At 35.1% G+C, this 21,674-nt stretch overlaps 4 protein-coding genes across 7 annotated transcripts; 2 read left to right on the top strand and 2 right to left on the bottom strand.

Moving 5' to 3' along the window:
• Nucleotides 1-983: 983 nt before the first annotated feature.
• On the bottom strand, nucleotides 984-3,624 carry LOC106364251. Its single transcript, XM_013803869.3, has 3 exons — nucleotides 3,036-3,624; nucleotides 1,645-2,931; nucleotides 984-1,545 (listed from the first exon to the last, which is right to left on the bottom strand). The coding sequence occupies exons 1-3, from the start codon at nucleotides 3,622-3,624 to the stop codon at nucleotides 1,241-1,243; spliced, it is 2,181 nt and encodes a 726-aa protein (XP_013659323.2). The 3' UTR covers nucleotides 984-1,240.
• Nucleotides 3,625-12,064: 8,440 nt separating this feature from the next.
• Nucleotides 12,065-15,678, top strand: LOC106412014 (O-methyltransferase MdmC-like). Of its 4 annotated transcripts, none has more exons than XM_013852899.3 (9): nucleotides 12,065-12,451; nucleotides 12,549-12,602; nucleotides 12,685-12,768; nucleotides 12,867-12,992; nucleotides 13,163-13,230; nucleotides 13,309-13,378; nucleotides 13,459-13,524; nucleotides 13,608-13,685; nucleotides 13,792-14,459. In XM_013852899.3, exons 1-9 carry the CDS (start codon nucleotides 12,203-12,205, stop codon nucleotides 13,831-13,833), a joined length of 837 nt encoding a protein of 278 aa, XP_013708353.2. In that variant the 5' UTR covers nucleotides 12,065-12,202; the 3' UTR covers nucleotides 13,834-14,459. The 4 variants fall into 4 exon arrangements, with proteins under 4 accessions (XP_013708353.2, XP_048597320.1, XP_048597319.1 ...); XM_048741363.1 differs by lacking the exons at nucleotides 13,163-13,230; nucleotides 13,309-13,378; nucleotides 13,459-13,524; nucleotides 13,608-13,685; nucleotides 13,792-14,459 and adding exons at nucleotides 14,654-14,721; nucleotides 14,796-14,865; nucleotides 14,940-15,005; nucleotides 15,095-15,172; nucleotides 15,257-15,678 and having other exon boundaries at nucleotides 12,066-12,451; XM_048741362.1 differs by lacking the exons at nucleotides 13,309-13,378; nucleotides 13,459-13,524; nucleotides 13,608-13,685; nucleotides 13,792-14,459 and adding exons at nucleotides 14,796-14,865; nucleotides 14,940-15,005; nucleotides 15,095-15,172; nucleotides 15,257-15,678 and having other exon boundaries at nucleotides 12,066-12,451.
• Nucleotides 15,679-16,601: 923 nt separating this feature from the next.
• On the top strand, nucleotides 16,602-17,368 carry LOC106368495. The gene has a single exon (XM_013808472.3). It carries the CDS (start codon nucleotides 16,784-16,786, stop codon nucleotides 17,141-17,143), a length of 360 nt encoding a protein of 119 aa, XP_013663926.2. The 5' UTR covers nucleotides 16,602-16,783; the 3' UTR covers nucleotides 17,144-17,368.
• A 2,602-nt stretch (nucleotides 17,369-19,970) lies between these two features.
• On the bottom strand, nucleotides 19,971-21,674 carry LOC106368494 (B3 domain-containing transcription factor NGA2-like). Its single transcript, XM_013808471.3, has one exon. It carries the CDS (start codon nucleotides 21,256-21,258, stop codon nucleotides 20,380-20,382), a length of 879 nt encoding a protein of 292 aa, XP_013663925.2. The 5' UTR covers nucleotides 21,259-21,674; the 3' UTR covers nucleotides 19,971-20,379.

The following is a 21,674-nucleotide window of genomic DNA, read 5'->3' as shown; positions in this document are numbered from 1 at the left end:
ACAAACCCTAAATCTGTAATTCATAGTCAAACCCTTAACCCTAAACAAACTCTAAAACCATAACCGTAGACATACTCTAACCAAACCCTTAACTAAAACCAAATACAAATTAATCCAACGCCTCAAACACACACCTATTTATTGATTATTTTTGTACATTGGTCACTATCTAAGTACGTCCGTCCACTATGTTTGATAGATGTTTAAACACTAATTTAGAGGGTTCAAAGACAAAGTTCTTGTGGTGTTATCGATAAATTTAAAATGATTTTTTTCTGCTCTGCCTTAGCTAGAATACGCGTTCTGGGAGTATGAAACGACGTAGTTTTGGTTATTTTTTTGACCTAATCTCTTTTCTTCCTCATTCTTCCTCGACAGAGAGATTGCAGCGGCGAAAATTTGGAGATCGACTCCCTCATGTCTTCAGTAAATTCTTCATCCACTACAAGAGATCGCCTCGCGAAACAACGGGGAATTCCCACAAGATGCAATTGCGGTGAGGCAGTGAATCGTTTCACTTCAAAAACAATTCAAAATCCGGGAAGATTATTTCATTGTTGTCCTTTGGGATCTCAAAAGGTTAGTCATGTTATCATATAACTGTCTCGTTGTTGTCCGATGAGAGTAGAATTAGTCAATCTAATTGTGTATTGGATGTTACTGATGAAGGACAAAACCCACTTGTTCAAATGGACTGACAAGTCAGTTGTTGAGGAGATTGAAGACTTCCAAGACCTGTTTGACGTGTTACTCGTTGACAATTCCGAGTTTCAGAAATCAGTGAGAGCTGGTGAGGCCATGATGACACGCCATGAGAGTAGAATTCAAGAGATGGAAGATGCAATGTGCCATTGCGAAGAGAAGACCTCGGAATGCATTAGGGAACTTAGGGGCATAAAAGCTTTGTTTGTGTGTTGTTTGGTGATGGTCTTCTTGTACCATATCTATGCATGATGTTCAACAAAGGCAGCGACTTCGCGCACAACTACTTTTATGTGCTTCCTCAACTTGTTGTTTCTTATTTTCAAAGAAGTTAAGACCATGTTTCTTGTTATTTCGAGGTGATCATCATCTACTGAAACGAATTATTTTGCAATTACTTTGGTTGTTACTAGAATAAATCGATTTGTCTCTATAGTTTAGCAAATACCAAATTGTCAAATAGGTTCTTAAACAGAAGATCAAATTGTTTCAAAAGCAATAAAGAAAAAAACAGAGACAGATGCAGACACATAACAAACTAGATGGGTAAATCGCATGTTCCTCTCTTGTGTCCTTCAGTTCCACAACGGCTACACTTATGCTTTTTATTCTTCTTTGATCCTTGAGAAGATGCGATCTTGTCTTCTACTGATTCATACCTTCTCTTTACTGGTCGACCAGCACTCTTTCTTGTCTTTGGTGGTAAAACCTTTGCAAGTTTAACCTCAGCAGGGACATTCCATTCTGACTCTACAACTGCTATTGGATTAATGGAATCTGCATAGGCGGTTCTCCACGCTGCAGTGCTGTATAAGGCGTCAGTGAATCTGTGCACTTCCATACCTGTCAATCTCAAAAAAAACTTGATCAATATGAAGTCTATATGATGAAAATCCCGAAAATAAATAATTCTCAAGTATTCATGTGTTTATACTTCCATACCTCGTGAATAAATTGCAGGAATGGCGTGTCGGCAAGGAATTTTTCCTATATCATACTTACCACATGTGCATGTTCTTCTTTCCAAATCAACATGACAATCATATATGTCTCCTTTTACAACCGATCTGAAGTTGTCAACCTTGTAAACCTGGAATCCTTTTGCCTTCACAATTCTCCTATCAATCTTTCTCTCCACCTTAGCGGTTAAAGGATCTAGATGCTTTGAGCTTAACAAGCGACGCTCATAGAACCATCGAGTCAACAGTTCTCTTATACTATCAAGCAAAGGAATAACCGGATATTCTCTAGGTATTCTAAGAACTGAATTTATAGACTCTGCAGGGTTCGTGGTCCTAATGTCATACCTGGAACCAGGGAAGAGAGAACGAGCCCATTTGCGCACATCAGCCTCCCGTAGATATCTTCCAAGCTCAGGACTCATATCAAAAATTTCGGTGATACGTTCTTGAAATTCAGTGTATCTATATGCCCGTGAAGCCTTTTCTACCAACGCAGTCAATCCTTTTGTCTTGAAAAATGAGACCACATTGGTCAATAAGTGATGAATGCAAATTCCATGTGCTGATCGAGGGTAGACAGTCCCAATAGCTTTAGAAATAGACGCATTTCTATCTGAGACAAAAGCTAGGTCTTGACAATCAGCAATAACCACTTTCAACTGTCTGAAGAACCACCCCCATGAATCGTCATTCTCTGAATCAACAACCCCAAATGCAATCGGATACAAATTAGAGTTACCATCTACAGCAGTAGCAACAAGAAGTGTCCCTTTGTATTTATTTTTCAGAAAAGTTCCGTCAACAACAATCACCCTTCGCATTGCATTGTAGAATCCTCTAACTGATTGCCCAAATGACATAAATAGATACATGAATCTTCCCTTCTCATTAGTTTCATAGTGAGTATGCGTACCAGGATTTGCTTCTTTAATCATATGCAAATATGCTGGTATTTTAGAGTAACTGCGATCTGGTATACCTCTAGCAGCTGCAATAGCAAACTCACGAGCTTCCCAAGCGTGCCAATAAGTAATCTCACAACTATGCTCCATTCTCATAAATTGAATGATGTCATTCGGTTTTGGGCCATCGTTTGCATCATCAAATCGATGTTGTATCAGAGTCCCAATTGTTCTTGCTGATGCTGTTTTTCCGAATTTCCTTTTCTTTGAAGGAGCACATGAATGTCTTCCATCACATTGGTTGATCATGAAATATGTAGACCCATCTATTCCTTCTGCACGCACAGTCCAGTTGCACAATGCATCTTACATCGAATATACCACCATTTTCTCGTGGATTTGATAACAGTGTAATCGAAATTATTCTTCATCGCTAAAATTTCCATTGTTGCCTTCAGAACCCCTTTACTTGTGAAAATTTGATCCTTCTTCACGAAGTCTCCTCTCCAAGCTCGACCATCCTTATCACTGTCTCCATTGTTTTGACAAAGTTCAATGTTTTCACTCCTTAAAGGACCGCAACCATCTGCAGCGACATGATTCGTTCTTTTAACAAAAGACTCCTTTGACGGCTTGACAAACTCTGCTCGATTTATCTCAGGAACTTCTTCATCCTCAACATTACTTGAATCACAAGGCTCCTTATTCAAATCGATATTGACTCGTTCCTTTTGATTTACACCAGAAACAGAGAACATCACACACAAGGTAGTAGACGATTCCCTCTTTGCATAGCCCACAAAATTAGATGCTTGCCGATCATTGGTGATAATAATAGGAGGATTCCCTTTTTGATTCAACAACGAATAACTGAACTCGGCATTAATGGCATTATGGTCCACCCCATAATCCTCACACACCATTATCTTGAGCTGCTTCAACGTAGTAGTAGTTGCTAATGTTACCATTCGACCACGCCTTTCTTTGTCTACCACGAAACTCCAGTCATCACCGCGACTACACATCCATTCACCCGATTTGACATAGATTAGAACCATGTTGTATTGATAGAGAAAAGAGAGATGATTATGTCGATGAAGAAGAGAGAAACACAAAGAACGACGACAAAAGATCGTGGGAGAAGGAGAAAAACGTGGGAGAAAATATTCTTGGAGATATTTAGGGAAGATTTAGTTTAGATTTAGGAAACATCTTTAACCGATTATGGAAGTTTCCATATTTTTCGGATTTCCTGTAGAATGTATAACCTATGTAAGTCAGAACACAGTAGAGTAGATGTGAAACATATTCTTCCCTAGGCGCCACATAAGGTAAAAGACAGACCACATCATGGCTCCAAATATAGATAGGGTATATCAACGCATTGTGGCTACATGTCGTAATCAAGCTAAAGGTATAAGAAAGACATCTTTCTTGATTATAACGTAACGTAACCTAGCTTTGGTTAGAATATATAAGAAAAGATAGGTTACGTTGTATACCAAAGATATATCTATGTATAAACATTAGTAGCCGAATTCTAGACTAAGTAGATGACCAGAATGAGTATTGTAACTGTAGCTAGAAGATGAAATAAAATATGATTCATTTAAAAAAAAAACAATTTAAACATATATATTGTCATACTTATGTTTCCAATAGTTTTGATATTTTTTAACATTTTTAAAATTCAGTTTACTATTTTTTCTATTAAAAAAGGGTAAAATATGTCCAGAATTGTCCAAAATATCAGAAATCCTATTATGACAAATAAAAGTTCAAAGTGTCCCATTTTTCCAATTTTCCCATTAGATTTAGACTCAAAATAAAACCAAACCTTTTTATTTTACGTTTGATTAACTGTTTAATTTTTTTAGCTTGGATTCAGTTCAGTTATTGTTTTCTAATTTTTTTTAAGAAAAATCAGGAATTATGTAACAGAAATTAATTTTAAGTTGGATTTTGTATTATTTAGAGGAGGATTCAACACGTTTAGAAGCTTGAAGCCAACAATAAAGAGAGATGATTTTTTTTTAAAAGAATTGAGATAATTAATACTTAACATGCTTAGTTATTTGTGTTGGTGATAAAGTAACTTTTTAAAAGGCATAAAGCAGCCTCCGATTAAGAAGAATTATAGAGGAAACGAAATCTCTATTGGTCCGTAAATGGTTTGTGGGTCTTGCGTCACACATGAACGTGTAAGGCGTGTCTTTTTCTTTTTTGTGTTTTTTAGAAAAGGTTTGTTGTCTAATCTTGATTTTTGTAATTAACTAGGGAGAAACGTACTGCGTTGTATTATTATTTGTACAAATTAATTTTAACGATAAATGGTACTTCCAAAAGCTACAAATTAATTTGCAGAAGAAAATCGATGATAAGTTATTGACAGTGGAATATTCTTTTGGGATGCGACAAAGGCAATCGCCCACCATATATTTGGTGATTTTACCTACATACAAAACAAAATAAACGAGCACGACAAAAACATACGTATCCATGTCGCAGCTTGTGGCAAACAAAATATCAGCATTTTGATAATTATACATATATATCAAGAAATGAAAGAACTAAGAGAAATGTCTTCTTTTTTACAAGCTAGGTTATATCAGATATTTGGATGTTATACATATGTTGGACGGTGTACACGTGCTCCATCATTTTGGTCATCTGCTTCGAACGTAATACAAAAATTTGTGAACTAAAAGAAAAACACTGGTCTCTCCTCTCTAAACTCTTGTTTCTCCCTGAACCTTCATACAAATATTACATTGGGATGAACGAATGCCGAACTTTATAAGTATTTAAAAATCCATTATGAAAGTGATGATATATGTATTCCATCTTTTTACCGAGAAGATAGACCTAGATAAACAGATAACCATATTATATATTGCATAAAGACACTAGTACGTGAAATGCTTAATGTACAATCATATTCTAATCCTTGTATACGTATACATACCCCCTATCTTTCGCAACTAATATGATCAAAACATAATTGACCAGCTACAAGTCTATATATATAAACATGGACTATATAAAGTGGCAGGTCACACATAGTTAATTTATTCTTTGAATTGTTGTCATCGTATCAAAACTGTCGATAAACGACTCTTCCAACGCATCGTGAGTTAAACATGATCGGATTCGTCAGTTGATTCTTCGCTTTTTTTAAACAGGTTCCCACTTGTTAAATTGTATTTTACGAATATACAAATACTATATCGGTAAGAACTAAGAACGCAAGAGAATAATAAACAAAGACACACGCAATTAACACGGTCTTTGAAAATAGTTTATTACTCATTAGTCTTTTGTTTATTAAACAAGTTAAAAAACGTCGAAGCAAGTTTTCAAGAAACTGGGCTGCTATGCGTCTAGAGGATCTGCGAATTGGCAAAACACACAATTACATAGATTGATTCATAGATCTGTAAATTATTATATAACGGGTATCACCATTGTTACTGAATAGTTTTTCACGACAGTGGTTCGATTCTCGACCACTGCAGATTTCACATTCGGGCTGCAGCGACATATATTAGTCCATTAAGTCTAGAAAGCTTTTGGAGAAACTGTGTATAATATTTTAAAAAAAAAGTTATTTATGTTATTAATACAAAAGAAAACTATTATTACAAAGGTGTATAGATTTTAGAGTCATTTACACTCTAGAGCAGTTTTCTCTTTTTTATTACATTCTAAGGCACTTTGTGCTACTGAGGTAATTTGTGATAATAAAATGACTGAATTGGCCTTAACTAAACAATTACACTCACCTTTTTTTATCTTAAAGCGATTTGAACCAGTTGACTGGTTTCTAGAATAAAAAATGCATAATTCTTAAGTCTTTTATTTACAGCCACACATTTTTAAAAATTAAAATTACTTTTTCTTCTTCATCTCTTTTCATCATGTTCTTCTTTTACCAACCACATCTCTGTTTTCTGTCGATGATGTGCGTTTTCGATAAAATTATTAAAATCTGAAACACAGGAACAAAAAATTTCAAGCGTTCTTACACATTTCTTATGTTCGAATGGTGGATTTTTCTGAATCAAAATTGTGTCTCTATTCGTAAACCATGGGTCCAATCTATCTTTTCTTCATCTCCACCTCCATCTTCCATAGGAGCTGGTGAGAGAAGAAGATCCGAGTCGAATTAGACTCATAGAAAGATGAAGGCAAAGAGAGTTTGGCGAATTAACCAATGTAGCTTTGCTCTGGCTCAATTTCCGTCTCAATCTCCGTCTCAGCTGCACCTTAATCAAGAGAATGTAAATCTGAAGGAACTGGAACGAAAAATGACAACGGCACTTTGACGAGGTGTTGCGAAAGTTCTCTAATCAATAGAGGTTTGATTACGTGGATATCATGGAAAAGTTGTACACGTTAATACGTACATGCGGATATATAAAGTATATACGTGTACACAAAGAATCCCTCTAATCTTGGATTAAGCATCCATATTTATTTGTCTAGATATCCATATGTCAGCAAATATGGTAGTATTACAAAGTGATTCTGAAACCAACACTTGATAATAGCTAAAAGAATACAAATGAAATGTTTAACAACTAAACATTTATGTACACGTTAATGTGTACATGTGGATATCATATAAAAGGTGTACACGTGTACACAAAGAAGCCCTCCAATCTTTGATTAAGCTTCATATTTATTTGTGTAGATATCCATATGTTATCAAATATGTAAGTACTACAAAGGAATTTTAAAACCAGCACTTGATAATAAGTAAAAGAATACAAATCAAATGAACAATGCAAAAGATACTGGTGTATTGTATACATGTTGACAAGCGTATATGTGGATAGTTGGACAAGTGTACATGTGGATAATTGTACATATGGACAAGTTTCTCAATATTTATGAGTCCATGATTAAATAATCACACCTCGTCTCTCTCTTTTTAGCTGATATGTTTATAGCTCTTTGATATATTATGTTTTTAATGATTTATAATATCTTATTTTAGCTCATATAAATCATTGTTGGATGCATTTTAGATGTTTATGTTGTATTTGCATAGAAATTTGCATATTATTGGTTGGAGGTATAACTGAGAATATGTGGTCAATTAAAGAGGTTATAGAGACAATTTTGAAAGTTTGTGACAAACAGTAGAAGAAGCTAAAAGACGAGGGGTGCAAAATTATAAAATTGGATATAATGGATTGGTCGTTCTTTGTGAACCAGATCGATCCGTCCAAAGTAGCTGAACAAGATCGATCCATCTGTTGATCCTCGTGGATTGAGCACAACCGCAACGAGGAGTAAAATTTTCAGACATATTATACTGCCTAGGAGCCGTCATGGATTGAGGTCGTGGTGCGAAGGTTGACAACAACTAAGATACGCAAAGGAGCAGATTATACGACGTCGGGAGGGATGGCAGTGCGTCGAAACATAGATAAGAGAGACACCAAACTAAGCAAGTGGAAACTTTGACAAATTGGAGAAACCGATGAAAAAAATTGAAGCTTGAGCCCGAAGCAGATTTACGGTGTGGTAGTTGGATCACAGAAAAAAAAGATAAGGTTTTAATATTAAAAGTAATTGCTTCAAAACCACATGATTTGCCCAACGAAAATTTAATAGTTTAGTTAAATCTCAAATAAAAATAAAAATAATAATAGAGGGGTATTTTTGGCTTTTACATATGCTCAGAAACGAAAAAGTGTGCTGAAAGTATGTTGAAAGAGAGAGAAAAGTGTGTTGGTAGTATAAACTGACCTACACTGTAATTATAAACTCGAAAACTGACCTATACTGTAATATTTTCTAGATTTTACATACGCCATATATTAAAAAAAAGGAAAAATGGATAAGAGGGAATCACATAGTGCTTAAACTGAGTTTGAATAATAATAATAGTAATAGTATTACTTTTTGGCAATGGTATATCGTGATGATGATAATAATAATATCTAAGAGAACATGTCAACAACTTAAGTGTGCATATTATTGTAACCTGTCAAATCACATGTGACTGATTGATGTTGCATTTTCAAATGCGATTCTCATGGACTTCAAATATGTGGCTCACAAGCGTTTTGTCTTTTCGATCTGTTTAATCATTAACATATGTTATTTTGCTTTGCTTTAATGTTAATCTAGTCACGTATAAGTTATAACATTAACAAATGCGAAATCCAACGAGGGATCGAATAATCAAATATTATTAAAAGCTTTCACGCATGAAACTTGTTACATTGGCTATTTGTTTAATTATGTGCCGCGATTTGGAAGATCTCTCTACCACATGTATCTATTCTCTCACGACAAAGGAATATATCCTCTACACATAAGCTTTCTCATAAACTATCACTCAATAGAGAGGGTTGTATATGATACGTACAACGCAACTGTTGTCTCTTGTCAAACATAACACCTTTTAGGCTTGCAATCTATTAATTTATATTTTAAGAAAAAAAAATCTATTAATTTATACTTGTGTATCAAGCCTCATCACAAACATCTGTCTCCGTACAGACTCACAAGTGTTCGCCATAGCTATAACCACGAGAAGAGATCGACTGAACTCTTCAGAATCTTATCGGACATCGACTCTTTGTTTTTTTCCCTTCCTCCCCCTTCCGTTTATGCTCCGTCGTCTTCACCTCAAGATCCAGTAATAGGCCGGTAGATTCTTTAGGTAAAACCTATCTTGTTACGTTTTTGGGCCTGAGACCATAGTACGCTCTTTATGCTTTTTAAAATTATGTTATATTTTATTTAATTAATAATCAAAGTAACCACTTGCCCAAAAAAACAGCTTGTGGTATCACAATATCACTATTAAATTTAAATATTGGCTAGAGTAAGTACGTAATACATGAACCAATACGTAGTAATTTTGAAAAAGGATTGCATAATAATCCTAACATAAGGAAACTTAGCAAAACATATACGGGCCTTTCTTAAAGCCCAAGCAAGTAGGGTTATTTGATCCAAACACTATCTTGCAGTCTTGTTGAATCTATACTATACTAAAAGGGGATATAAGCTCCTCTTAGAGTGTCCACGTAGGCACAAAAAATCGTCTAATCAGAGAGTCCGAAGTTGCCACGTCATCTCATTTACTTTTTTCGTAAAAAATGAAAAACAATGCAAAGGAAATGATCGAACCCGGGTTAGTATGACATAAATATAGGGCAGATACCACTAAGCCATTGAAACTTTCTTGAACACATATACAAGAATCACTAAATATGTAATCACAAACTCTTATGTACATTTACAATAATATGGATTCAACTTTCAAGACTCCGATACTTTGTTTTGTAAAAAAAAATAAGTAAGTGACTAAGCTAATATATTCTTTGAAAGTGTGAGAACATTGACAAATATGAAAAAGCATAAATTTTTGTTTTCGTGACAAAGTTAAGAATTTTGTAAAAGTAAGTTTAACATATAAATTTTCGTGACAAATATGAAAAAACATAGATTTTTGTACAATTTTGACAAAACAACTCAAAACATAGTTCTCTAATGTCTTAATAAAATATTATTTAAGGGTGCAATAATTAAATATATCAATTCAATAAATTTTGTAATTTATAGACAAAACAATAACACAACAGATTTTGAAACATTTGTTTAACCTATCGATTTCTTTTCATGAGAATCCAACTAAACAAGATAAAAAAAACAATTAGATTTATTTAATTACCATTTTATTCAATTTTGATTAATTTCAAATTGTAATAATGTATCTTTTTGAAGTTACAAAAAAAAATGTTCTTTCTCTATTACACTAGCATTATATATAGATTCCATATACACAAATAAATATAATATAACAATATAAGCTTGCTTTCCCCGATTCATATGAAAACTTTTTAAGTTATCCACCAAAGCAAATTAATTAAATCAATCAAATTGTTAGAATACAACAAATTAATATATAATTTTATTTTAAATTAAATTATTTAAAAAGTGTATTTTCATTAAAAACAAAATAATAAATAAGTAAAAAAAACTGATTTGATGGTAATTTTTATGACATATATATATTATGTGAAAGAAATATAAGCTTAATATGAAAAAAAAAATCTTAAATACAAAAAACTCTAAAATTAACAAAAAAAACTAATAAAAATTAAACTATGATATCAATTGAAAGCTTATTAAACAATATTAATAAAATATTTAAGCGGTAACTAGACAAATTTGATTTTTTTTGCCAGCCAAAAATTTATTATTATTACTTTTTGTCATCATCAATTTATTTATTATTAATTAGCACCAGTTATTTCAAGATGTTTAAGAAATGATGGACTTAAATGATATATGAACTATGAATATTAGTACTTTGTAAAGCTGACTTAGATAACATATGTGCACATCATTTCCAGTCCTTTTTGATTCAGTTTTGATATTCAGATTTGTTTCTTGACTGTTAAGAAGATTGATAACTGTACAAATGTCTCATTCGAATATTATATGTCTATAACCGAATCCCCAACATGAGACAACGTTGTTTAAAAAGTAAATAATTTCATTTTTTTATATTATATAATAAATATATATTATTTACTGATAATAAAAATATAGTTATTCATCTATCACAAATATCTATGCAAATATGTGAATCAAGTACAACAAACAAACAACATAATGATTTCCAAAAAGAAAATTTTAAAAATATATTTATGTTAGGTAGTCTTATTTTATATTATTTAAATAATATAATACAATATTATATATTATCTTTTAGAATTGAAAAATACATATATATCAGTTAGACAAATTAAGCGATAATTAGACAAATTTAAATTTTTTTTGCCTGCCATAAGTTTATTATTAATTAGCATCAGTTATTTCAAGATGTTTAAGAAATGATGAACAAAAAAATAGGATGTATATAAATGATATATGAACTATGAATAGTATTTTGTAAAGCTGACTTAGATAACACATCTGCACATCCATTTCCAGTCCTTTTTGATGTCTAAATTCAATTTCTTCAGAGCAGTTATTCCACAAAGAGATCGTATGAGATATTGTTTTGATATTCAGATTTGTTTCTTGACTGTTAAGAAGATTGATAACTGTAAAAATGTATCATTCCAATATGATATGTCTATAACCGAGTCTCCAAGATGAAACAAGTTTGTTTTAAAAGTAAATAATTTTATTTTTCTTATATTATATAATAAATATATATTATTTACTGATAATAAAAATATAGTTATTTATTTATCACAAATAACTATGCAAATATGTGAATCAAGTATAGCAATTAAACAACATAATGATTTCCATAAAGAAGATTTAAAAAATATATTTATGTTATGTAGTCTTATTTTATATTCTTTAAATAATGTAATACAATATTATACATTATTTTTTTAGAATTGAGAAATACATATAATATCTGCGCGTAGCGCGGTTAAAAAATCTAGTATATACCAAAATGTATAAGGGTTTATATGCAATTGCTCCATAGTTAAATAACCAGCAAATCACGTTGTCTTATTATCGCGCGAACTCGGTGCCCGACCCGGTTAATCGGAGAAGAGACGCAGATAACGTTCGAGCCTGTAACTTCTGCAGAGAATTTCTCTCTCCCGTCTTCCTTTTACCGGTCCGTTTCGAGTGAAACAGAAGATGGCGACCGGTTTAGCGATGAACCGATGCTCAATTTCAGTATGCAGAACGGCCGACGTTTTACTAAACCGGCCAACGGTCTCCGTCGTCAGGAATTTGAAATTCAATCGCCGGCTAATCGGAAACTGCTCGATTGCATCGGCGGTTCCTTACATCGTCGCGGAGGACGAGAAGTACGGTAACAAACAGGTCATCAGCCTCACTCCTCGCCTCTACGACTATATCCTCTCCAACGTTCGTGAGCCTGAGGTATGTATGCATCTCTTCCCTCTGCTTCTATTGCGAGGGAATTAGGGATCTCGATTCTGATCTCAGCGTCTTTGATTGATTGATTCTGTGTGTTTAGATTCTCAAGCAGCTTCGTGAAGAGACTGCGAAGATGCGAGGTAGTCAGATGCAGGTAGGGCTATGGTTTATTGCTAATTCGAAGTAGCTTTCGTTGGTGTATTGAGTGTGGGAGATACTGTTTATTGGCTGTGTAGGTGTCTCCTGATCAGGCGCAGTTACTAGCAATGCTTGTACAGATTCTTGGAGCTGAGAGGTGTATCGAAGTTGGAGTTTACACGGTGCTTATCTCCTTCTTCTTCCTATGAGTTTCGTAAGCGTTTGTATGCTGAGTTCTTTATGGAAAATGATAGTAAGTTTGTTTTTTATTTTTCGACAGGGATATTCATCATTGGCTGTGGCGTTGGCTCTACCTGGATCAGGACGTCTTGTTGCCTGTGAGAGAGACTCTAACTCTCTTGAAGTTGCTCAGAGGTATTACGAGCTTGCTGGTGTCTCTCACAAGGTAATTCTCTGTTTTGTCACTCAAAGTTTGGAACTTTATCTTGTAAATGGTTTCGCAATATATGTTTGGCCTCTTGGAAACCCTTTGTACCACGTGGTTAATTTTCCTATATCTATGTTAGATTCGTTATAAACAACTGTGTGATTCTTCAGTTTGTTTACACTAGTCAGGTTATTGTGAAACATGGTCTTGCAGCAGAGTCATTGAAATCATTGATTGAGAACGGTGAAGGATCCAGGTTGATACAGTAGCCTTCTTTAATATTGTGTCCCTCTTGAAATGATTGCCTCATTTCAGCTTTTTTTTTTGTTTGCAGCTATGATTTTGCATTTGTCGATGCTGATAAAAGGATGTACCAGGACTACTTCGAATTGCTTCTTCAACTCGTAAGACCAAGATCGTAATGCTGATCTCTTTTCTATAGGGATCAAGTTAGCTTTAGCAGTTATCTCTGTTGTTGACGCAGGTCAGGGTTGGTGGAGTCATCGTGATGGATAATGTTCTTTGGCATGGACGAGTTGCTGATCCTATGGTATGCATCTTAAACCATAATCATGCTCCAAAAGCTTCTCCAATGAAAAGAAAATCATAGTTTTATAACGATAAAGTCATCAGGTGAATGATGCAAAGACCATCAGCATTAGGAATTTCAACAAGAAGTTAATGGATGACGAACGCGTAAGCATTAGTATGGTGAGTTTTTTCTCCCTTGACTCTATCGTTTTGTGCTTCCAAGAAAACGAGCTCTTCCAAGTTCCAAGCTCATGTTTGAGTGTTGACCTTTTTCTTTGCGCATCAGGTACCAATTGGTGATGGCATGACTATATGCCGCAAGAGATAATCCTCTTTTTTAAAATCCGAGTGAACCTGATCCAAAGAGAGAAATGAAGCCGACCGCATCACTGTCTGTAAACCGTTCTTTGTTTGGACAGGAGACACAGTTCTGACTGCATTCTAGCAAAGAAAGACTCGGGCACAGAGAAGCCTGATCAACTTGGGAAGGCCCAATCTCATTCAGTTACTATTCTTTTTTTGGCATTTTGGCGGTTCTGATTGCTTGAAAATTAGAATTTTGATTAATGTTGAACTTGCATAACCTTACACCAATGGGACTTAAAAACAAATTTGATGAGATGAAACCAGCAAACCGAGATTGCCTCTAAACAGCGTGATGTTTGATGGTTGGGATATAAAACAAAGCTGTGGCCACCAATCTTCTCCTGCAAGGAGTGAAGGATGAAAATGAGACCGCCAACCTGCTCATGCAAGATTGAAGGACGCAGATGAGGCCATGCGTGCCCTCTACACCATCAGAAGAAACTAGATCTTTAAGATTCTTAATAGAAAAAGTAACTGATCTTTCTCTCTGTTCTTCTATTCTAGTTAAAAGACTTGATTAGCAAACAATATTATGATTATGGTTGTACTTATATAATATTTCTCTCTGATTAAAGACTTTTTTGTACTTATAGTGTTTTCACCGAGTCATTATTCTTCTTCTGCCACTTGTCTTCACTTTCTTGTACTCTGCTTGTAAATGGTTTCGCAATATATGTTTGGCCTCTTGGAAACCCTTTGTACCACGTGGTTAATTTTCCTATATCTATGGTAGATTCGTTATAAACAACTCTGTGATTGTTCAATTTGTTTACACTAGTCAGGTTATTGTGAAACATGGTCTTGCAGCAGAGTCATTGAAATCATTGATTGAGAACGGTGAAGGATCCAGGTTGATACAGTAGCCTTCTTTCTTTCCATATTGCTTGAAATGATTTGACTCCTTTCAGCTTTTATTGTTTGCAGCTATGATTTTGCATTTGTCGATGCTGATAAGAGGATGTACCAGGACTACTTCGAATTGCTTCTTCAACTTGTAAGGCCCATATTATAATGCTAATCAGAAAATGATCAAGTTATAGCTTTAGCAGTTATCTTCTGTTGATGCAGGTCATGGTTGGTGGAGTCGTCGTGATGGATAATGTTCTTTGGCATGGACGAGTCGCGGATCCTATGGTACGCTCGTAAACCATAATCATGCTCCAAGAGCTTCCTTCCCCAGTGAAAAGAAAAAATGTAGTTTTATAACACTATAATTTCACCAGGTGAATGATGCGAAGACCATCAGCATTAGGAATTTCAACAAAAAGTTAATGGAGGACGAACGTGTAAGCATTAGTATGGTGAGTTTGTTCCCCTTGATTCTTTGGCTTTATGCTTCCAACAAGCTCATGCTTGAGTTCGTCATCTATTTCTTTGCACGTCAGGTACCAATTGGTGATGGCATGACGATATGTCGCAAGAGATAAGAAAAAAAACATTTGGATCCAAGAGAGAAGTCTTTAAGCATAAGAGTATCAATGAAGCCGAGCGCATCACTGTCTGTAAACGTTCTTTTGTTTGGACAGTACTCACAGTTCTCACTGCATTCTAGCAAAGAAAGCGTCGGGCACAGAGAACCCTGATCAACTTGGGAAGGCCCAACACATTTACTATGCTTTTTCGACATTTTGGCCGTTCTGATTACTTGAAAACAAAAGTTAATGTTGAACTTGCATAACCTTAAACACTAATGGAGTAATGGGACTGGGCAAAGTCTTTGATAATATCAGAGCATCTTAACCGTTCAAACCAAACATTGTTTCACATTGCGTTAAAATCAAACTGTTTATAAAAAGCAATAAAGATACCGAGTTGGTTTGATGAACATTGTCCCTCATCGTCTTTCCTAGGCTTCTCACAAGAGACATCATGTTGCATAAAAAAAATGTTCGAAGTTGAGGAGGCACTAGAGGAACTCCCTGTTTGTAGACATTCTCTGCACTTGATTTGGATCGGTTTGTAGTACTCGGTTGTGCAGAAGGCAGCGATGATTTTCCAGAAGATGTAGTAGAATCAGCATGTGCAGCACCAGGCATTTGTCTGACAACATTTGGTATGAAAGATGATGAAGGTTGCTAGTTGATTGATCGTGATAGAGTGGAAGGAATGGAGGCTCGTCCGGAAGAGGATATTCTTAGAGGTATGATGGTGCGATAATGGTCAACGAAAGCTCAACAGATTCGGTTACTATGCACAGGCCCAGCCCTGAAAAACTTTTTTATAAGTTGGCTGGAAGCACAAAAAGAAATAAAGACTGTCAAGTGGTCTTGAATCCAGTTACCTTCAAATGGAACATAAGCTCCTTTAACCATATGAGGTAGTGTGATAAATTTATAAAAATGGCCGAAATATACATCTAATTTATTTGCCGGAAGCAGATGCTTCTACCGCTTCTACCGCTTCTGCCTAGGGCCGCTACTGACTATGCATTTTGGACATTTTACCCATTCTGATTACTTGAAAATAAAATTTTAATTAATGGTGTACTTCCATCACCTTCTTCTTTTTTTGGTTAAAAAACTTCCATCACCTTAAACGCTAATGGGACCGAACTAAAATCCTTGATCTTTTATATCAGAGCATATTAACCCTTCAAACCAAACATCGTTTCGCGTTAAAAATAAATCGATGAACCGGTCTAATCAGCAAACCGAGATTGTTTCTAAAACAGCAGGATGTTTGCTGGCTTAAATTAAAAACAGCAGGTAGTTCTTATAGTCTGCTTGACTCGGTGCCGGCACTGGGCAGGTGTACCCACCAATTCAAACAACACGGTTACACGCAAACTCCGAGAAAATCCCCAAATCTCCTCAAATTAGGGTTACAAATCGTTCATACGTGAATCGGGGAAAGTTCTCTCCTTTCACCCCAAATTCGATTTATAGATTGCAGGAACCAATCGATTCCACGTGATGCCGTCGTTCTCGTGGATCAGCATCCCCTTACTCTTATTGCTATTCTGCTTGATCGGCTTCTCACAAGCTGCGGATGATCTCCCGGAGAAATCAAGCGGTGGCGTATGCAGCGGTGTTTCGGCTCCGGGTGGGTGCCCAATAAACTGTTTCCGGGCGGATCCGGTTTGCGGAGCCGACGGAGTCACGTACTGGTGCGGGTGTCCCGACGCGGCGTGCCACGGAGCTCGCGTGGTGAAAACGGGAGCCTGCGACGCGGGTAACGCGGGAAGCGCTTCTGTGCCGGGTCAAGCTTTGTTACTGATTCATATCGTTTGGCTCTTCTTGCTCGGACTCTCTCTTCTCGTCGGTGCTTTCTGAATGGATTAGATAAATAAGAAAATTGATCCCAATTCGTTTGTAGCTTTTTCTTTTGTCGTGATTTATAGATCAACACTTGTGTTTGAGATGATTCATGCTTCTGTAGATCGATCACACGTTATGTGTTTGTATGTGTAATGTTGAGTTGGTTTTTCTTAATTGATTTGCTTCATTTGTTATAGTTTTGCTTTGTTGTCTGCGAAATAAACTTGTATTGGCTTTCATCATTGCTTACTTCAAAAGGATGAATCTTTTTCGTTTGGGTTGTCATTAATCATTGATAGTAGTAGTAAGAATGTGGGGTGAGACCTGATCCATGGAGACTGGGCAAAGATAGACATGGAGTAGCCAGGGCAGATGCAGATACTTTCCTCTCTAGCTCTAACTAAGCATTTCAAGTTACCGGTTCACTTGAAAGGAGGAGGTTTTTAATGGGTTCTCTTTCGGGTTTAACTGAAGTCTTCTCTTTCTTATTCAGCCGTAACTGTTTCTAACCAGTAGTTAGTTCTGTTTCTAGTTTAGCTTTAGATGTTTCAAATCATTGGTTCACTTGGATGTTTCTCTATAATTTCTATCTCACTGGCGGTAATAAGATTCGGAATATATCGGTATGTGATTTCATACTCTTAACGCAAATTAGTTGAATCAGACTCGTAATATATCGGTCAGCTTGTCCAAGCCACGAAAAGCCATGATAATAACAAACAATTAAAGTTAACTAATGAGTTTATAATCTAAGGGTCCGACTGGTGACCATTCTAGAAACAAGAGGAACGAATAGGAATAAAATTGCAGGAATAAAAAAGAATAGTTATTTCATCTCATATTTAGCAAGGAGTTAATTTGTTCTTATTTTTCTATAAAAAAAAAGAAATGATAGGGAATGAGAAGGAAAAATTATTATTTCTTATGAATGGTGATATTTTTTAGGAACGTTAGAGAATGCATTATTAATCACTGTTTCTTGGTCACCATTCATACCGTAAGATTAATTACTCAAAACCTTCTTGAACCTTTGGCGTAACAACAAAAAACAAATATTGATCACTTTTTCCCTGTAGAACATGGTATTTATCTTCTTCTTTTTTGTTTGTTAAAATGTACTTATAACTTTGCTTACATATTTTGAATAAAAAAGTTCATTTCCCATGTTTGATCACTAGAAAGAAGAGTAATGATAAAAACGGTAGAAATTTAGTTCTCAAAATAACCATTATAAATGTAAGAGTTGTTCAAAAAAAAAAAACCATTATAAATGTAAGTATATTTATCGTCAACAATTTAAATTGATTTGATTTATCTTTTATTTACTTCTCTTTGTGGAATCATCATCATCATTAGTATTCGTAGCTCAGTCTAACATCTCATCTGCTATTCCATACATATATTATACGATTACACAATGTGATCTTTTTTTGTGTGCACATACATAATAATGTGATCTATAGGTAAGTAGCCCTCGCTGATTTATATGATTACATAATATTGTGATCTATATGTAAATAGCCCTCACTGATTTCAATGGCTTTTTCGCAGCTAGGTGAAGTATAGGCTATTAATTTAGCTGACATGGTCCTGGTTTTGCTTAATTAGTTTAACGAACTATGAATGCTAAAATAAGTCTAAACTTCTATCTCTTATTCAAGATTAGATTCCCCACAAAAATAGTAAAACGTACACACACACATCTATATATATAAATACTTCAATAACCACCTTTTTGCTAAAATCAATAACCATTTACATATATATGGGGAAAAATGCCTCTAACTTTTGTTGTTATTATTTACATATCAGACAGACCTGTGTATTTTTATATAGTAACTATTTCACTTTTATCTCTGCATGCGCTCATGGCTCATGCTAGTATATAGGCTTACTTCGCAGTATGCTAAAAAAACTCTATAACAGACAAATACTGCTGACATATCTAAAATAACAACCCTCCCAAAAGGCTCTAGATTTTTTATCTGTAGCACCACTCAAGAAAAGCTTGAAGTAAATATTGTTTAGTTTTATTGTACCAATACACTGAGGCTCCACAGATCTATACATACCAGAATATATTTCTAAACTAATCTTGGAACTAGCTAGCTATATAAGCCCTAGATTCTAGTTATTATGGTATGTATATAGTTTAGTTAATGCTTGTGAGTTGTTACTAATTTTTTTTTTTGGTCAACGTGAGTTGTAACTATATGTGTGCAGAAATCATGAAAAACAATAACATGTATACACACAGTTACATCTATACTATATTCTTTTTTTTTAACAGAACATATATACTATATATAAGATTCATGTATATTATCTCTATGATTGTCATCATATTGTGTTAGTTGTTAATTTTATTATATTTTTAGCCAAAACAGTATATCAACAATGGAATTCAATTTAAGGATCGGAGTTAGCTACACGCATAAACACACCATACAAGACCTAAGATTAATTAACAGTTTAACACTCTGCATGCGTGTATCTTATATAAAGTATATATGTACATGTATGTGTGAGTTGACTTGTGCAATGATCCAGACAAAGAAACCAGCTTGTTCTAACTTCTAAGTAAGAAAAATAAAAATTACTTCTGTACCAGTTAATGCATCAGCAATGTATGTGAAACAGTAACAGACCATACATTTTCAATCTTACCCAGATGAAAAGTTCTTTTTTTTTAATTTAATACTATAAGATATAATAAGAATTATTTTGAAATATAAATTTTAAGTCTAATTTTGTCTCTGCCCTGCTCCTGCAAGCTGCAGGTTGACAAATTAAGCAGCAACAACGGCTTCAGAAATGCAGCGGTAACCAGACAGCAGCCATATCAAATAAACTAAACAGTTCAATAACCATTTAATGTCAGTATACACACAATATTTACATACTTATATATACATATACATACATTTCACTTTTCTAAGACAGCCCATATCTTCTGATTAGTTTCTGACCAGAGGGACATGGGTTTTTAAGTTTAACACTGATCCCTAGCTATCCAAAGTGTATGTTCTGTATATATACTCTGACCCATCAGAGCTAAGAGGAGACTCACGAGAAAGTACGCTTAGAATTTTTTTGAATACAATTATAATCAATCCAAACTCTTATCTTCAAAGGACATGCTATTTCTTGATATTATCCTTGAATCTTGAACGACATCCTTATGTCACATATATATAATATGTATAACTATCATATAGAATGTGTATTAAAGTGATTAATCTCATAATTAATCATATATCCAAATCGAAAGACAAAGAAGACTTTCCTTTCTTAGTTGTAAACAAGTGATGATCCTCATCGACACTAGCACCTTCCATCGCTACTAAAGACTCATCATCACTGCTCACTAACCTCAACTGAAGGAGAGAACCAACACCAGCCATAGAAACGCCGCCACGTGACATACTACCACCGGAAGACGACGACTCTTCCTCCGTGCTATTCACACTTCCTCCTCCTCCGCCGCCGCACTCCACGTCCACTCCAAACAGCCTTAACCTCTTCTCTCCTCTTGATGAAGCCATATTAGCCACTTTTGCTTCTCTCCTTTGCATTATCACCGGCACAGATTCAATCACAGCCGTTGGATAATACCCAATTCCAAGATCTCGTTGAAACCGATGATGATAAAGGTTGTGACTACTTTCAAAACTTGTCGGCATCTGAGGGTGAGGGAAAGAGTAAAACCTAGGGAACATAGCTCCGGCGAACTGATGATGATCTGGAATCTTTGGTCGTCTCCTCCAATCTATGTAAAGCTTGTCTTTATTACAGGGATCTCTTTGAAAAGACACGATGTCACCAGCATCAAGCTTCTTGTCTTTGACAAAACGGCTCCAACCTTTTGTCATGACATAACTTTGGCTACTGTTCCAGTACGAGTAACGGAATCTCCATGAGCTTCCTGTACGGTCTTCGAAGTCTAGAAGCAACCCTTTGTTGTTTGTTGAGGAGTTGTCTAAAGGGAAGTATCTCTCTGCGTGTTGCTTTGGGATCACGAGTCGGTTTAGTTTCCCTACGTCGCTTGGTGTTACTACTTTGTCGAACATGTTCTCTCTCTCCATTGAAGTCGAAGCTTCTTCCAAAGGCTTCTTGTTTTCTTGATTCATCTTCTTGTTTTGGGGGAACCCAACTCAAATCTCTAAATATTTTCTTGATTCATCTTCTTGTTTTGGAAAGAGAGAGAGATGAAACCCTAGTTTTGGAATTGAGAAAAGGGAGGAGAATTGGTGGAGAGAAGAGTATGGTGGTCGATGAGATTGACCTAATTATACAAAAGTAGAAAGTGGGTTTTTTTGCACCTAACTTCACTGATTAGCACGGTTCTATCTGATCTTTTCTCAAACGAATCTTTCTCTCTCTACTGTTTATGGAGCAAGAAGCTCTCTAACTCCAAGAAGAAAAACAAATTATAATTAGGAACAATCTCTCAAGAACTATAAAGAGGAGAGAAAGAGAGAGAAAGATAGTATATAACTGATAGAGATATGGGCTAAGATGAGAGAGAAAGAGGGGACCCATGAAC

This window comes from Brassica napus, chromosome A9 (genome assembly GCF_020379485.1).
Source record: "Brassica napus cultivar Da-Ae chromosome A9, Da-Ae, whole genome shotgun sequence".
NCBI classification, from domain to species: Eukaryota; Viridiplantae; Streptophyta; class Magnoliopsida; order Brassicales; family Brassicaceae; genus Brassica; species Brassica napus.
This window is presented reverse-complemented; position numbering and strand designations above follow the sequence as displayed.

Bases quoted from the DNA above. Each gene is read 5' to 3' on its own strand.
- LOC106364251 (XM_013803869.3), bottom strand. From the start codon at position 3,624: ATGGTTCTAATCTATGTCAAATCGGGTGAATGGATGTGTAGTCGCGGT. The intron at 2,932-3,035 runs GTAAAGGGGTTC...ATTCGATGTAAG, and splicing joins GAAGGATCAAATTTTCACAA to ATGCATTGTGCAACTGGACT. The intron at 1,546-1,644 runs GTATGGAAGTAT...TGAGATTGACAG, and splicing joins TCCTGCAATTTATTCACGAG to GTATGGAAGTGCACAGATTC.
- LOC106412014 (XM_048741363.1), top strand. From the start codon at position 12,203: ATGGCGACCGGTTTAGCGATGAACCGATGCTCAATTTCAGTATGCAGA. The intron at 12,452-12,548 runs GTATGTATGCAT...CTGTGTGTTTAG, and splicing joins CCAACGTTCGTGAGCCTGAG to ATTCTCAAGCAGCTTCGTGA. The intron at 12,769-12,866 runs GTGCTTATCTCC...ATTTTTCGACAG, and splicing joins TCGAAGTTGGAGTTTACACG to GGATATTCATCATTGGCTGT.
- LOC106368495 (XM_013808472.3), top strand. From the start codon at position 16,784: ATGCCGTCGTTCTCGTGGATCAGCATCCCCTTACTCTTATTGCTATTC.
- LOC106368494 (XM_013808471.3), bottom strand. From the start codon at position 21,258: ATGAATCAAGAAAACAAGAAGCCTTTGGAAGAAGCTTCGACTTCAATG.